Source organism: Gopherus flavomarginatus, chromosome 4 (genome assembly GCF_025201925.1).
Source record: "Gopherus flavomarginatus isolate rGopFla2 chromosome 4, rGopFla2.mat.asm, whole genome shotgun sequence".
Classification (NCBI taxonomy): domain Eukaryota; kingdom Metazoa; phylum Chordata; order Testudines; family Testudinidae; genus Gopherus; species Gopherus flavomarginatus.
Window position 1 is genome coordinate 202,127,019 of NC_066620.1, and position 17,861 is coordinate 202,144,879.

Below are 17,861 nucleotides of genomic sequence, written 5' to 3' on the forward strand. Positions count from 1 at the left end.
ACATTTGTTTTTGTTTTCAGTGTGTTTTTTGTCAAAATGTCAAAAAACTATTTTTAAAAGAAAAATCATAAAACAGTTCCCATTTGATGAACAGCTCTGTTTAAAAGGAAAAAACTGATTACACGCAAAGCACTATCAAATTCAGAGACTGAAAAAATAGAGAAAAATAATCTTAGGTGTTACTTGTATCTACAGCAGATAAAGTTTCCAGATAAATGGGTGATTATCACATTGATAAGTGTCACTTTAGCAGCTTGACTAAGTGGAGCTGTTTGTTAAAGTGTTTTTCTAACCATTCCTGGAATTATTTCAACTGTTACCACCATAATAGGGTGTAATTCTTTAGATAGTGCTTTCACATTGAACTATACTACCAAATAATTAAAACGTGCATAATTGCTTCACGGATTTGCCTTTGTGTAATCTCATACCTTACAAAGATCACAAAAGTGCTTACAGATCTGTCCCAATGTCTCTTACGCCATTAGAGCAGTATTAAGCATGCAAAATCTCTGACAGTTATGTTCCATCAGACCTTCCTATCTTAAATACAAATAGATTAAAAGACCATACCTTAGGTACACAATCCCATACTCCTGTTCTATTCCATTTTTCTGTTCTCTGCAGGGCAGGCTGACATGAGTCTAACCCCAACTTACAGGGCCTTACAGTGGAAGAAATTTTTTTTAAAAAATGCACAACTGAACAAAATATAGACACACACTCCTCTGAGCTTCATGGCTTCACTTCCTCCACCTCACAGTACTGCTAAGTCAGATCCCCAGCCACCTACCTTCTACCCTTCATCTATACTACTCCACCTTTGGCCCAAACCCAAATGGTCTTTTGTCCATCTCTCCCTCCCTCACAATGACTTCGCTCCCCAACAGTATCATATTAGAGTCTCCATTGAGACCCCAAATCCCATTCTCCAAAAGACCCTTTTCAATATACCTATCCGTTCTAGAGTCTTGTCTACAACAAAAAAAAATTGCTCATCATTTCCAATACAAGTATAGTAAAACCTACCTTAGTGACCACCTCTGAAAAGACACCACCTGCCAAGAGCAACTACCTGCAGAGGCCATGAAACATTTTTCCATATAATTTAACTTTGAAGAACAACCACCTGTCACCACATTTTCTTACTCCCATCCATAAAAACAAACCTGTAGGAGAAACCAATCTTCCTTACTTCTGCCTTGCTGCTGGCAGTGGCATTGCCTTCAGAGCTGGGCACCCAGCCAGCAGCTGCAGCTCTCTGCTCTGCCTTCAGAACTGGGCAGCTGGAGAGAGGTGGCTGCTGGAAGGGCGCCGAGCTCTGAAGGTAGAAAACCTTTGAAGACAGATCACCTCTCACAAGTGACCACTTTTGCTAACTCCCATGTGTGGTCTTTCTGGGAAGGTTTTACTGTATATCACTCCAATATTAGTATAATTGGGAGCCATGGCGTAGATGGGCCACTACTTTTTCATTTGGTCTGGGGGTTAAAGCTAAACAAAACTAAAACAAAGCTAAACAAGCTAAACAAAAAACTAAAACTAAAACTCAGTGTATATTGAGCAAAGAATACCTCAATAAAAAAAAATTCCTCAAAGAACTGCCTGCATTCAGTTGATTAATAGATAAGCAAGAAGCAATAACTTTGCAGTAATGCTTTGACTGAATTCTCATTAATAATTTTAGAAAAATCAAAGCTGAGTATAATTAAAGTAAAATGATCTAGCTTGGTCCATTTCACAGAGAACAGCTGATAAGATTTTACTCTCAATCTGATGTATGAAGCTTGACCTTGGGAGGGCTGGGGAAATTGTTAGTAACAAAATTTAGAAATCCACGGAGATCAACAGCATGCCTATATTTTTGTGTGTGCTATAAAACTGACAAAGGCCATGGGGAGTAACCTTAAATCTTTATGGCTGTTTGATCTTATGAAAATACTGGGTTTTGGAGTGGAGCCCGGAGCTGGAGCGCAGAGCGGCTCCGGAGCAGTGGAGCTGCAGGTTTTTGCCTTGAGCTGGAGCGGAGCTGAAGCACAGCTCCAAAGTCCTGCTTATGAATCTGCACACCAAGCAATAAATCATTCTTAATTGCCATCAGTCAATATAGATACAAGCCCTTTTTTCAAGTTGAAGTATAACAATTAATATCCAAATAGTAATTTTGCAAGTATTGTCCAAGGTTACAGGAATAGAACGATATTACCATTGCATATTTAACAATAATGTATCAGAATAATAATCAGTACTGTTTCAAACAAAAGCATTAAAAAAGGTTCCAAAATAAAGAACTGATGTTCTAAAGAAATATTACAGAAATGAGGATGTACTAAGTCTTCTGAACCATTTAATCAAAGTAGAACCAGTTTACATAAAAATCAAACAATGAATTAACAAAAAGGCAAGGTGTATACAACAAGGGAGAAAGTACCACAAAACACTGCCCGTCAGATATTTTGACACTTATATAGCATACCATCTTTCAACCATAGTGCTTTATGGTGGGTAAACATAACATATGCGCGATATGAAAATACTTAAAGGGAAATTTTTAGAAGCGCTCAGTGGTGTCGTCCTAACTGTGCTCCCATTGAAGTCAATAGTAAAACTCTAACTGACTTCAATGGTGGACAGTTACGCCAACATGTTGAGTACTTTTGAAAATCTGTGTTGTGAGTGTATATAAAAATCTCTCACACACATCACACACATACTTTATCTTCTCCCTCTCCCTTTATACGTCACTTGTATTCTTTGGCTCAAAGTTCTTTAGAGGAAGGACCATATCTTCATGTACCTTTGTACAGCCCCTCGCAAAGTAGGGCCTTAATCATGACTCAGACTTCTAACTACTACTACAATACAATTGTTTATTTATATAGCTGTTCCTAGCAATCTAACTATACTGACATATAAACACATGCTTGCGGAAATACTGTTGTGCTGTAACAGCTGCTGTGTTCCACCCCAAAGGTAGCTACTGTACTTACATATACAAACTATGATACAAGCTACTTCTGGGGTGAAATTTAACAGTTGTTGACTGCAGTGATTCCTAAAAAGAGAACTGTACTCAAATACATGAAGAAAATGTTAGCAGACAATGCTATAAATCAGTGAATTTAGCCAGAAAACCAGAACTAAAACTTCTTCTGAAGCTTTTATTGTTGTTTCTCCTATCCAGTAGTGATATTTCTAGGATTTACACTTACTGTATATAAACCTTCATATACGAAATGGAAATTATACCATTTATAAATTCAGAAAGTTTTGGTAGCATTTTAAAACAAATTACTTACATAATAAATCATAGCACTGGCCCATTTACACTACTGACTCAGTCTCCAACAATGCTTATGATGTCAGTGTCACCTCAGAAGCAGGTAAGAATTAGTAATAAGTGACACAAATGACAAAGCAGAAAAGTATGCACAAGAGTGAATACATCAGCCGTGAAACTAGAAAAACAGGACTTAATTTAGGAAGCAGCTTTTAAAACATGCTTAATAGTGAATAACTTTAGAGATATTAGAAACAGTTGCAGTATGAAATTACAAAATAAATTAATGGAATACACTTTGTTTTCATAGTTATAAGGAACACAAAACAAATGTGAGCGTGAACATGTCAAAACTGTCTAACTTCAATGCAAAATGTGTAACTTAAATGTATGGATGTTTCCCTCCTTTAAGGCCCACTGTCTTTTGTGGGAAACAATCTGTCCAAAATCCAGTATATGCACTTAAGAGTGCAAACACTTCTGGTCAAAAATTAAGCATTTACACATAGCACCATAAATGCACAACCTGCTTTATAAAATACAAAGCAAGAGTCTCTTCCCCAAAGGATGTACCGTTTAGCAACTTAAAACAGAGCAGGTAATTGAATGTGTGGAAAGATTCCTAACTGGTGAGCAGAAAGACAAAAAGAGTATTAGCAGAAGAAGGGAGTTTAAGAGAAGGATTAGCATGAGAGCCGTGTACATTGCCTACCAAAAAAGAGTAGGGCTCAGCATTATGTCATCATAATCAGAATCACCACTTCTATAGTGTTCCCTTCACAGGGCTGTTATCTTTATCATTTGCTCTAGTTAAACCAACCACAAATATATACTTCCCGACGTGAATGCTATCAAGTTTAGAAAACTGACCACCACCCATTCTTCCACATACAAATCTGAACCAGAGTATTATGAAACAACCATATACTGTAAACACTTTCAGCTGTTCACATTTGCACAAGAAGTTACCATCACATAAGAAAAATCAGTGAACATAGGGTTAAAATCAAACTGAACAAATGATTCTGAAAATTAATCTGAACAGCATTTAGCCTTTACAAAGCTTAGCCTACTTCCTCCAATTACTGCTTTATCTGTCAATATTTGTTATGTAGTAATAAATCAGCCATCTCTTTCTGTCAGATGAATGGCCCAGTTCTCTTCCAAGTACAGCCTCCAACTTTTTCTACCCAACACCAAACAACACCTCTCCTCATGAAAACTACACATTTGCAACTTTAACTGTTCTTCCTGAATGACTGCACCATTTAACCCAAAGTATGGCATTTCTCTAGTACATTACAGTCCTCTCCCTTCCTCATAACACCAATCTGGAGCCATTCTTGCTTCTTTTTAACGTTATTGCATCTTTAGCTCTTAGAAAAATGAATAACTTCTGTGCTCTACCTGAAAGCAGCAAAATTCAGCATGTCTGTAAGGCAAACTTTCCCTTCAAGCTCTTTTATGCAAAAAAAGAGATTTCTTTTTAAGTTAGAATATGCAAAAACATGATTGGGAAGAGGTTGAAAACAATAACTGAATATATCCAATCAAGTATAACTTTGAGCAGGTGAATGGCTAAGATTGAAAGCATATCAATTCCCTGTAAGTACTTTAAAAGTCAATTAAAATTTAACCTTTATATTGTTAAAATATGAGCAGACTGCAGAAGAGGTAAAACAATCATCATCCCCAGCTAGTTCCTCAATCCAGCCAGTAAAGTACAATTGCCGGGCTACAAGTCTAATCATCTGTCAGATGCTCTTTCCCTAAGGTATCTTCTAAAGCAGGGGTTCTCAAACTGGGGGTCGGGACCCCTCGGGGGGTCACAAAGGGGTCACAAAGTTATTAGATCGGGGGGTCATGAGCTGTCAGCCTCCAACCCAACCCCTGCTTTGCCGCCAGCATTTGTTAAGATATTAAATATATTTTCCAGTGTTTTTAATTTATAAAGGGGGAAATCCCACTCAGATGCTTTATATGTGAAAGGGGTCACCAGCATAAAAGTTTGAGAACCACTGTTCTAAAGGAAAGTAATCACCAATGGGAAAAAAGATCTCATAAGCACCAAAACACCTGGTGTTTTACCATCTCGCATATATTTACACTCTCCTCCCTACCACCAAGCTTCAAATTTTAACACAAAAGACAAAAAACAAAATAGGCAAACCTTCATGGCCTTCTCAATGGGAAGGATTTCGTTCTTAACCCCAGCACACACACAACTCCATTGCAAACACATTTAGTAAGATGCATCATTTCCATCCCCTTGCTTATGGTTCCCTCTCATCGCAAATATCTGGGTACAGTGTCCCATTTCTTTATGGAGCTTCAAAGACAGATACAGCAGTCCCTGTGCCGAAGAGCTTACAATGCATGCACGAACCTTGCGGCGGCAAGTGTCCAAGTACACAGGAGGGGAAGAACCAGGGAACTCACCAACATTGCTGTGTGCACCATGGGGAGAGGAGGAGTACAATCACTTGTCTACACTACAGACCTAACCGCCCCCCCACACACACACACACACAAAAAACACTATCTCGGCTTTTCAGGGGTAATCAATCAGTTCCAAATTTCTTGGTCAAGGTATAGTCAAGGTCCACCTATTGACTGCACCTGGCTTAGAGCACCTTAATTTAAAGCCCTACAGCGGGGCTTTAGCAATGCAACATGTTAAGAGTAGATGTGCCACACTTCCAATGCCTCTACACCCTGTTGTAAGGAGGAAGAACAAATACCCAGTCCCAGCTATGGGTAACCAGGGAGAGGAAGAGGGAGTGGTCCCCCGAATCTCCCCGGGTAGACCAGGAGAGAGAGAATGGGGGAAGGGGACAGTTGGCCAGCCCCCGGGGGAGGGGGTTGGGGGCGTAGGAGGCAGCTGGCCCCTGCCTGGGGCATGCGGCAGGGGCGTAGGGAGTGACCAGCTAGCCCCCTGCCTAGGGCGCTCCAGCTGGTGGGGGGCTGCCGGCTGCCCCCCCCCGGGCAGTGGTTGGGGGCCTAGGAGGCGGCCGGCCTCCCCTAGGACAGCGGCGGGTTGGTTGGGGAGTGACCGGGCAGCCCCGGGAGGGGACGGGGGCTGGATTGGGGGGTGTCCGGCCTCCCCCAGGGACTCTCCTGCCTGAGCCCGTACCCAGCTCCAGGTCCCGGGCAGCCCCCTTACCCATGCTGTGCCCGCCCGCCCGGGCCGGGGGAACCGCTCCGTGTCCCGCTGCCGCGCTCAGGCCGGGCACGGCGGCTCCATCCGGCCGGCCGCGGGGGCGGTGCAGCTGCTCCAAGCCGGCGAGGCCCCGAGGCAGCCGCCGCAGACTCCACTGGCCGAGACCCGCTCTGGCACCGGCCGCGGCAGCCGCAGCTCGAGCTCCCGGCTGGGGGGGCGCCACATCCCGCGAGAGCTCGGCGCCCGCCGGCCGCGCTGGGTTCTGCCCGATGTTGCCAGGTGCCGTGACGCGCGGCCCGGGCCGCGAGCAGGGTGGGGGGGCGCCCCTTGCCCTGCCGTCGGGGTGTCTGCCCCTTCCCGACATGGCGCTGCTTCCCGCCAGGGTCTTCTCGCTCCAGCCCGCCCAGGCCCGGGGGGGTCATACCCAACCCCCCCCCATCCACACAGGGGAGAGACATCCCCCCCCACACACACACACACCCGGAGAAACCCTCCTCCCCGGGAGATCCACACTCACAAGGATAAATTCTCACACACACTCTCTCAGGGGAAACACAAACACACTCACACAAGGATAAGTTCTCTCTCTCTCTCACACACACACACAGTTGGGAGATACATACACTAACATGGAGAAATTCCCCCCGCACAGAGACACACTCAGGGGAGATACATACACACAGGGAGAAATCCACACACATACACTCAGGGGAGATATACTCACTCACAAAGATGGAGAAATTGTCCCTACACATAGGCAGAGCCATACACACACAAGAATAATTCTCTCTCCCCTCCACCCCAATCCCCCACCAGGGCCGGTGCAAGCATATTTTGCGCCCTAGGCGAAACGCCCATCTTGCGCCCCCCCCCCCAAAAAAAAATCACATACATATAGACAATACACACAGAGTAACATGTTATAATTTAGAATTTATGTTTCTGCGCTTTAAGTTTAGCAAATTTAGAAACAAGTTCCTCCAAGTCAATGCTGTGAGCAATGAATGTCATGTTCTAGTGACAAGGTAGATAGCCCAACAAGTCTTTGTTGCAACATTGATGTTCGCATGTATGTTTTTATCAATTTGAGCTTTGAGAAGCTTCGCTCACCACTGGTCACAGAAACTGGGAGAGTCAAGAGGATGTGAAGAGCAATAACTGTGTTAGGGACACTATCTGTCAGCTGGGGGTCAGGGCTGTGGGGAGGATGGGGTCAGGGGGTTTCCAGCTCAAGAGACTGGGCTTGGAGCTGGGGGTCAGGGCTGTGGGGGGGATGGGGTGAGGGGGTTTCCAGCTCAGAGGGACTGGGCTCGGAGCTGGGGATCAGGGCTGTGGGGGGGATGGGGTGAGGGGGTTTCCAACTCAGAAGGACTGGGCTCGGAGCTGGGGGTCAGGGCTGTGGGGGGGATGGGGTCGAGGGGGTTTCCAGCTCAGAAGGACTGGGCTCGGAGCTGGGGATCAGGGCTGTGGGGGGGATGGCTTCAAGGGGGTTTCCAGCTCAGAGGGACTGGGCTCGGAGCTGGGGATCAGGGCTGTGGGGGGGATGGGGTGAGGGGAGGTGCCTGGGGGCACTGAGGCAGCTCAACTCTGCAGGCTGCTGTTCTCTCCAGCCATCCAGGCACAAGGGGAGAAGCAGCAGGGACCAGCTAAGGACCAAGGAGGCAGTAGCACAGGCATCTGAGGCCGACCTGTGGGGAGGCACTTGCTAACCTTGCCCAACGCATGAGCATCTGGGTTCTCTTTCTTCCTCCACTCCACCAGACCACGGCTGAGGCTCTTTTTTTCTCCATGCCCCTCGCTGGGGCTGACGTGGAGGCTGAGCCAGGGGGCAGCCCCCGCTTTCCTCAAGAAGCCCTGGTGTTGCGCTACCCTCGCAGGGCTCCTGCCACGTGCCCTAAGCAGAGCTGTGCAGCTCTTCCCAGCCGCCGGCGCTCCCGCTGGCAACAAGAAAAACGGCACAGGCTGGAGCCCCTGCTCTGGGAGGGAGAGGGATTCTGAGCCTCTGCCTGCAGCCCAGGGATTCCCCTGGGTCAGCGCACCATGGGCAGCCCGAACCTCTGGGCTGCCCCGGCGGCGCCCTGACCCAGGGGGGGCCCCGGGCTGCCGGCTGCCGCGGCGGCGCCCTGACCCAGGGGACCCCCTGGGCTGCCAGCTGCCGCGGCGGCGCCCTGACCCGGAGGGCCCTGGGCTGCCGGCTGCTGCTGCGGCGCGCTGACCCAGGGGACCCCGTGGGCTGCCGGCTGCCCTGGCGGCGCCCTGACCCAGGGGAATCCCTGGGCTGCCGGCTGCCCCGGCAGCACCCTGACCCGGGGGGGCCCTGGGCTGCCCACTGCCGCTGCGGCACGCTGACCTAGGGGACTCCCTGGACTACCGGCTGCCGCGGCAGCGCCCTGACCCAGGGGAATCCCTAGGCTGCTGACTGCCCTGGCGGCGCCCTGACCCAGGGGGGCCCTGGGCTGCTGGTTGCTGCGGCAGCGTGCTGACTATGGGGAACCCCTGGGCTGCCGGCTGCCCCGGCGGCGCCCTGACCTGGGGGGGCCCTGGGCTGCTGGTTGCTGCGGCAGCGCGCTGACCATGGGGAACCCCTGGGCTTCCGGCTGCTGCGGCGGCGCCCTGACCCAGGTGAACCCCTGGGCTGCCGGCTGCCCCAGCGGCGCCCTGACCCGAGGGGCCCTGGGCTGCCGGCTGCCGTGGCGGCGCGCTGACCCAGGGGACCCCCCGGGCTGCCGGGGCAGCGCGCTGACCCAGGGGACGCCCTGGGCTACCAGCTGCCACGGTGGCGCCATGACCCAGGGGGGACCCTGGGCTGCTGGCTGCCGCGGCGGCGCCCTGACCCAGGAGACACCCTGGGCTGCCGGCAGCCGCTGCCGCCGGCAGCCCAGACCCCCTCTCTGTCCCAGCAGCAGCGGCTGCTCAACCATTTAAAAAAAATTGGGGGGGGCGCTTTTTGGCGCCCCCAAATCTTGGCGCCCTAGGCAACCGCCTAGTCCGCCTAAATGGTTGCACCGTCCCTGCCCCCCACCACATGCAGACACATGAGAAATTCTTTCCACATACACACATATGGAAGATCTCCCACACACAAGACATTCTCCCCCACATATACACACACTGGAGACCCCCCACATATGCACAACATGGAAGATACACACTGGTGATTAACAAACCCTGATCCCCTGTACAGCAGTATGAGAGGGTGGGAGGCTTACTACTAGATTACTGCTACATCTAACCAGGTGATATTTCTTTGACAAAAATTCATCCCTTTCATAGATTTTAAGGTTAGAAGAGAATTTTATGATAATCTCTTCTGACCTCCTGCATAACAGCAGACATAGAATTTTCACCAAGCAATTCCTGCATCTGAGGTAAAGTGAGCGGCACCTAAATACTTGATTAGAAGGGGACCCTCTGAAGAGTCCAGATATGAGGTCTGGAAATGGACTGAAGTTGAACAAATGCTCTCAGTTTCTGCAATAACAAACATTTGGTTCTAGTAACTCCATGCCTATCCGAATCCTCTACATTCACTTTCAGCGATGGAAGTTTGTTCTGTTCCTTAAGAACTGATGCTTGAGTTTCCACGACTATTGTGCATTTTCTGCCTTTTTGGGCTTGTCTACATTACTCACAGGATCAATGGGCAGCAATCAATCCACCAGGGGTCATCTAGTCTAGACATGATAAATCGACTGCTGAGCACTCTCCCTTTGACTCAGGTACTCCACCGGAGCAAGAGGCACAGACAGAGTTGATGGGGGAGCATCAGCAGTCGACTCACCACAGTGAAGACATTGAGGTAAGTAGATCTAAGTACGTCAACTTCAGCTACATTATTCATGTAGCTGAAGTTGCGTAACTTAGATCGATCACACAGACACACATACACAGTGTAGACCAGGTCTTTGTGTCTGACCAAATGCAAGGGCAAGTCTACACTACAAAATTAAGTTGACCAAAGTTAAGTTGACGTACAGTCATTGCAATAGTTAAATCACTATTGCATGTTCACACTATGCTCTTTGTGTGGGTGGTATGCATCTCCTCACCAGGAGCGCTTGCACTGATTTAACTGTCAGTGTGGGGCATTGTGGGCTGGCTTCTGAAAGGCAACACCAGTTGATGTAAAAAATGCAGTGTCTAGATTGACACTGCATTGACCTAACTACATCGACCTAAGAGCTACGCCTCTCAGGAAGGTGGAGTTATTAAGTTGGTGTAGTGAGGGAGTTACATCAGTGAGAGCTACATTTCAGTGTAGATGCTTACAGAGTTAGGTCGATGTCGACCTAACTCTGTAGTGTAGACCAGGCCCAAGAATCCCAAAGCAAAACAACCGAGCAACTGTAATCCTGTAACTGTCGATGGAAAAGTAGCATGTAGGCACTAGCTTATCTCACTAATAACAGCAGAGCAAATCGTTGGGGTACATCTCTGATGTAATTCAAATTAAGTAAATTTCACCAGGAATTAATTTGATTTATATATTTAGATTTATAAAATGACAAAAGACGTACATTTGAACACTCTGGGCTTGTCTACATTACCTGCTGGATTGACGGGCAACGATCAGTTCAGCAGGGGTCGATTTATCGCATCTAGTCTAGACGCAATAAAGCATCCACCAAGCGCTCTCCTGTTGACTCTGGTACTCCACCAGAATGAGAGGCGCAGGCAGAGTCGACGGGGGAGCATCAGCAGTCGACTCACCACAGTGAAGACACCGCAGTGAGTAGATCAAACTGTATCGACTTCAGCTTCATTATTCGTGCAGCTGAAGTTGCATAACCTAGATCAATCCCCCCCTACACACCCCAGTGTAGATCAGACCTCTGTTTCAATACTAAATAAACAAAGCCAAGTAGCATATAAAAAATCATCACATTCCCCACTTCCTCTGTATATTCATATATTCATAGACTCTAGGACTGGAAGGGACATCGAGAGGTCATCAAGTCCAGTCTCTTGCCCTCATGGCAGGACCAAATACTGTCTAGACCATCCCGGATAGACATTTATCTAACCTACTCTTAAATATCTCCAGAGATGGAGATTCCACAACCTCCCTAGGCAATTTATTCCAGTCTTTAACTACCCTGACTGTTAGGAACTTTTTCCTAATGTCCAGCCTAAATCTCCCTTGCTGCAGTTTAAGCCCATTGCTTCTTGTTCTATCATTAGAGGCTAAGGTGAACAAGTTTTCTCCCTCCTCCTGATTACACCCTTTTAGATACCTGAAAACTGCTATCATGTCCCCTCAGTCTTCGCTTTTCCAAGCTAAATAAACCCAATTCTTTCAGCCTTCCTTCATAGGTCATGTTCTCAAGACCTTTAATCATTCTTGTTGCTCTTCTCTGGACCCTCTCCAATTTCTCCACATCTTTCTTGAAATGCGGTGCCCAGAACTGGACACAATACTCCAGTTGAGGCCCAACCAGCGCAGAGTAGAGCGGAAGAATGACTTCTCGTGTCTTGTTTACAACACACCTGTTAATGCATCCCAGAATCACGTCTGCTTTTTTTGCAAGAGTATCACACTGTTGACTCATATTAAGCTTGTGGTTCACTATGACCCCTAGATCTCTTTCTGCCATACTCCTTCCTAGACAGTCTCTTCCCATTCTGTATGTGTGAAACTGATTGTTCCTTCCTAAGTGGAGCACTTTGCATTTGTCTTTATTGAACTTCATCCAGTTTACCTCAGACCATTTCTCCAATTTATCCAGCTCATTTTGAATTTTGACCCTGTCCTCCAAAGCAGTTGCAATCCCTCCCAGTTTGGTATCATCTGCAAACTTAATGCAAACTTATTACCCCATCAATATTTTCTGCTTCAGCAGCATTCCTGAAAAGATGTGCCTTGCAGTAGGTTTGAGTTACTTTGAACTAAAGGGGTATCGTGCCAGCATAGCATTTAGACTCTGTGACCACCCAGGCCAAAAGGGTGCAGATTTATCCCTTGTGTTGGGGATCTAGCCTGTGGAGATCTTAAAGCAAGTCACTGCTGAAGCTGGCTGCCTAGAAATTCATGCTTTTCTAGGGAAAGAACTATTGGATTGTGATCTGATGGCCTGAGGGTTGAGATCCATATCTGAACCCTTAAGCCCCTTGCTAGAGAGCAGAGTTTGCTGACTAAGAAGGGGAATGCATTCCAATAACCCCCTATCAGCAGTCCCTATCTTGTATGCTGAAGGCAGTCTGGTTCAAAAACCTCTACTAATCTCAGCTGTAGCAAAGTTTGCCCCCTTTTTTTGGTTATTTTATTGTTAATATTTTAAATAAGATGTTTTTTTAAGGACAATAAAAACAGGGTGAGGCTGCCACCCTTTAGTTTTTGTGGGAAATCCAAAGACAGTGAAAATTTTCAGACTTCTTGTTCATTTAAACAGGTTTAAAGAAAGATAGTGACTTAGAGGCCAGGAGGACAAGTAAACACCATGTGATTTTGATAAACTTTAGGGAATATGAGGCAGCAGGACCCTTTGAAATTAAAACAGCACACAGACTTCCCTACTGCAGACGGCCTTTCGCACATGATTCAAAATGAGCCATTTTAGCCAGACTCAGGACAAAATTAGCCTGGGGAGAATGTCAACAATTTCCAGAAGTCAGTTTTTTCTGCTTTGGTTATAAATAGATATTGAGTCATAAGTATAAAAGGTGAAGTCTGAAGCATGAGTGTAAGTAGACATCTGCCCTATCATGGCATAACATGTTTTATCTCTTAGGGCAACATTTTGGAGTAGATTTTGTCCCCGATATGCTGGTGTAGTGGGTCTGGAACTGTGCCACAAGATGCTGGAGGAGAATTCCCATGATTCAGGTGCAGCATATGGCATCATAAATAGCCCTGTATAGTTCCCCTTGCAAGCAGCAAAAATTCAAAAAGGGATTGACCGTTTATATGGGTGATAAGAGTATCCAGAATTATAATAGTTAATGCTATGAAGAGTTTTGGAACGAATATGAGGCAATCTCTAATTATTAGGGACTGGGACAAGACCTACATGGAGACCAAATTGTCTCAGAAACGCATAATGTGGGGTTTCTTACACCTCCCTCTGAAGCCTCTGGTGTTGGCAGAGTCAGAGACAAGACACTAAGCTGGATGACACATATGCTATGATCCAGTTCTAGTATGGCAATTCAAACATTCCTTAGCCCCAACACGGGGTAGGGATGAGAGTTGTGTTGAGGATGGGAGATGGTTTCTCCCTGACACGTGCTGCTACAGAGATTCTGAGCTGCTCCAGGCTGCATACTAACCTCCCACAGGCATTAAGAAGTTACTGTAAACTAGAGAACCCCTTGCTTTGCACTGATTTACACTGGGGACCAGAGATGACCCGAACCTGCCGATAGTCAGTGTGAGCATGTCCATGTGAGCATGCTCAGTAAAAGCCAAGCAGCAAATGTAGGGGGGCATGTGACCCCGCATGCCCTCTCCATGCCTCACCTCTGCTGGGGATCCTTTCTACCTCCAGAGTAGTCCCGAATCCCTAAAATGGCATAAAGGCACCTTTGCCTTCCCTTCCCCTGCACCGTCTATGGAGGCACTCCCTAGAACAATGGTGGGCAACCTGCGGCCCGCAGGCTGCACGTGGCCTATCAGGGTAATTCACTGGTGGGCCGCCAGTCAGTTTGTTTACATTTGCATGGCCAACCACAGCTCCCAGTGGCCGGGGTTCACCTTTTCCAGCCAACGGGAGCTGCGGGAAGCAGCGACCAGCACATCCCTGAGGCCAGCACTGCTTCCCACAGCTCCCATTGGCCGGAAACGGTGAACCGCAGCCACTGGGAGCTGCCGGCAGCAGAGCAAATGTAAACAAACTGTCTGGCGGCCCACCAGCAAATTACCCCGGTGGGCCGTGTGGTTGCCCACCACTGCCCTAGAATCTCAATCTTTGTATTATGTAATGGCAGGCTGCTGGCTTTTTTAAATTCTTTTTCAGGCTTTACACTCACACACTATTTGATATTTGTGGCTTTGATCCTGCAATAAGTTCCATGTGGGTGGGCCCCTGGACCTGTATCAAGCTCTTTCAAGGTCAGTAGGGTTCAAATACAGGAGTCTGTTCGTGTGCATGTGGAGCTCCCAGCAGCAGAAGGGCCTGCATCTAACACCAGTTAGCAATCACAGTGCACGTAAGGACATGATTGTTGGGACATTCTGGGTTCAAATCAGTCATTAAGCCTCTATTGCTTACCAATATATGTCTGAGATCATATATAAATATCTAGCAATGAATATCATGCCATGGTATAGGCATTACTCTTAAGCCTACACACGGCAAGTTGCTTCCTCTTTCTGGGTCTCAATTTCCTCATCTGAAAATAATAGTTATCTACTTAATTAGGATATGATGTACAGTGCTCTGACTATACAGACCTGGCAAATATCCTGTTTTTTTCTTTTTCTATAACTCTGAAAGAAAACACAAAGAGTCTAAGTCTCCGTTGCCTCATACTCCATGTAGTCATTTATATCAGTTCGAAGGGAATGTAAAACACTACCTTTCTGATTTGTTTGCGTTTTTAAAATTATATACATTTCATGGCACCTCTCAAATATTGTACTCTTCCCAAAATGCATGCAATTATTCCCTTCCTCCTTGGAGTTTGTTACAGCAGAATTTTAAAATGAGAAGATAGGCACTTCTGAGGCTTTGTGTTTGAATTTATGCAATAAATATGAGACATTTATTCAAATTTGTAATTACTGGTTTTGTCAGGAGATCTCGACAGGTATGAAAATATAAAATGTTACATATATGAGTAAGAATTGCTATTATTTTATTATAAGATGTTACAGTGGAAGACCATGACTCAAGAACAGATTATATTATGTTATAAATTGACCAATCTGGAAATGATACAAACTGGCATCACTAAAGACAACCCTTTTCCCATCCCATAGAAAACCAGGAACATTGACAGAATCTTGAACATTGACAGAATCTTTTCACTCTAATCTCAGTCTAAATACTGAACTTGATCGCTTTCCCCACTACAGTAATCTTGAAATGACTCCATTGCTTCATAATTTATGAATCTTGAACCTGGAGCATTTCAAACTTCTTCAAATATACAGAAATATAAGAAATGAAGTTTTTCCAAATAAAACCACATCACTGGACTTAAAGCCATTATGTTTTCAGGCCCTGTCAAGAATGATTCATGGATTTTAATAACTGTACATAACTCTTTAACCAACTGGGTTGCACCAAAGGGCATCAGCCCAGGCCAATCTTTTATTCCTTTAGCAATCAAAAAAAATGTGCTTCTGCTTAATCTTTAGTATAGCCATTGCCAGAAACAGACTATTCTCCAGTCCCAACCACTAAGGAGTTAAGTAGCCTTGACTGTAATGCCAACCTTTAATTTTCAGTAACAGTTTCTATTAGGCAATGTTGCATTATTGAAAAAGACAAGTCTGTATTTCAGGACATACCACTCAATAAAAGCAAACACCTCTATAGACCGAGAAAAGGATTGACTTACTCCCTCTGCTGGTCTGCTTAGAAGCAGCTCAGTTGGAAGAAGAGAATACTGTACATTTGATTTCTAGAAAACACTATGCCATGCAGATGACTGTTTAAATATTTATCAACAGTGGAACAGTTATTGGGCAAGGGACAGAGAGAGAATGACTGTGTGGCCTAGTGGTTAGGGAATCTAGCTGGGAGACCCTGGGTCCAGTCCCTCTATTCCAGCCACTTTTCTGTTATTTATCCAGAGCTCAACAGCTTCAACAGGAGAGACTGAGGAAGGCCCACATCAGACTATCCCATAACTCAGTGGTTAGCAAACTCTCTTGAGAGGTGGGCGACCTCTGTTCAAATCCATTCTGCCCTGTTGGCAGAGAGATACTCTAACCACTGGGCTAAAAATTATAAGGTGGGACACTTTGCCAGTGGGGTTCACAAAAATTTTCTGACAGCAAAGGAATGAAGAAACTTAGATATTGGGTTCAATTCCTGGCCCTAAAGGGGAGCATGTTTACTGGGCACAAACTTTCTCCCTGACATATCCCATTCTGCCTTGTCCCCTCCAACATGTCCCTGCCCCAGTCCTGTCACTTGCTCACCTCTAGTTCCTCTTCCCAGTCCCATTTTCCTCATTTAGCCAGTCCCAGTTGCCATTCCTTGGACTATTCAACTAGTTCCAGTCTCCTTGCCCCACAAGTCCCAGTCTTACCCTACAGGATCTCTGTCCCAGTCTCCAAATCCACTTGTCCAGCCAGTCCCTTTTCCTGTTCTTTCCTTCCCAGCTTTTCATCCTGTTTCTCGCCTCCATCCTGGATTCAAGTCACCCCTGTCATGAAGTCCCTGGGCGATTCTCTGGAACTGCTCCCCACAAACCCAGTCAGGACTTTCGGGAGCCTCCTCTCCCTTGAAGCAGACTGTCTTCGGGGCAAGAAGCTCACACGGCTTTACCTCCTGGGTTTCTCCTTGGAGCATTCATCATATGCCTCTCCGTGCGCTTCCCACAGTGAGTCTGCCCAGGCGGGGTCCTAGGGAAGCCAGGGGGTCCTGCACCCCCACTTCGCAGTCAGACATGACTCTTAGTCAGCCAGTAAAACAGAGGTTTATTAGATGACAGGAACATGGTCTAAAACAGAGCTTGTAGGTACAGAGAACCGGACCCCTCTGCTGGGTCCATTCTGGGGTCCCATGAGCCAGACACCCCCGTCTGCACTCACTTCTAGTCCCCAGCCAACTCCAAACTCAGAAACCCCCTTCAGCCCCTCCTTCTTGCTGAGTTCCTTTCCCAGGCCAGGAGGTCACCTGACCTCTTTGTTCTCCCACACCTTTAGCATCCCCTTGTAGGGGGGAAGGGCCTGGCCATTAGTTGCCAGGAAGACAGAGTGTCAGTGATTTATGCACACTGGGCTTTATCCCACCACCTAGAGACTTAAGAAATGCATAGGGGAAACTGAGGCACCCACACATTATTCAGAGGAAACATTAAGGACAGTCCCACTTTGTCACAACCCCACCACGCTATCATGTCCCAGTCCTATTCTCCTCCCTCAGGCTCCTCTTCTAATCTCAATGTCCTTCTCCACCGAACTCTGTCTCAATGTATTTGCCCAGCCCCTCTTGTTCTCCCCGCACACCCAGGTCTATCAAATCTGTCTCCCCTCCTTCTCCCAATCCCACTAGTTCTCAGTCCCAGCTGCCTAGCCCTACCCATCACAGCCCTTCCTGGCTCTTCATCTGATCTCAGTCTCCCTGCCCACCTACTGGCTTCCAGTCCTTCTGTCCCGCTTCCCTCCCCAGCTTCCAGCCTTCTTGCCCAGCGAGTCCCACTTCTTCTCTCCCTGCTAGCCGCCAGTCCCAGTTTCTGTTCCCATCCCCGGGCTCTCTCTTCCAATCTATGGCCTCTGCATACCCCCTGTAGGTTTGGCTCTTGTACCCC

General features: G+C 46.8%; 1 protein-coding gene across 2 annotated transcripts in view; it reads right to left on the reverse strand.

Annotated features, from left to right (window-relative positions):
- The window catches only part of CD2AP (CD2 associated protein), a 146,159-nt gene extending 139,667 nt beyond the window's left edge, over positions 1 to 6,492 (reverse strand). For both annotated transcript variants that reach the window (XM_050950763.1, XM_050950764.1), the window contains exon 1: positions 6,444 to 6,492. In XM_050950763.1, coding sequence (XP_050806720.1) covers positions 6,444 to 6,447 — 4 coding nt within the window. In that variant the 5' untranslated portion in view covers positions 6,448 to 6,492. The remainder of the gene's footprint in view (positions 1 to 6,443) is intronic.
- Between the last annotated feature and the right edge of the window lie 11,369 nt (positions 6,493 to 17,861).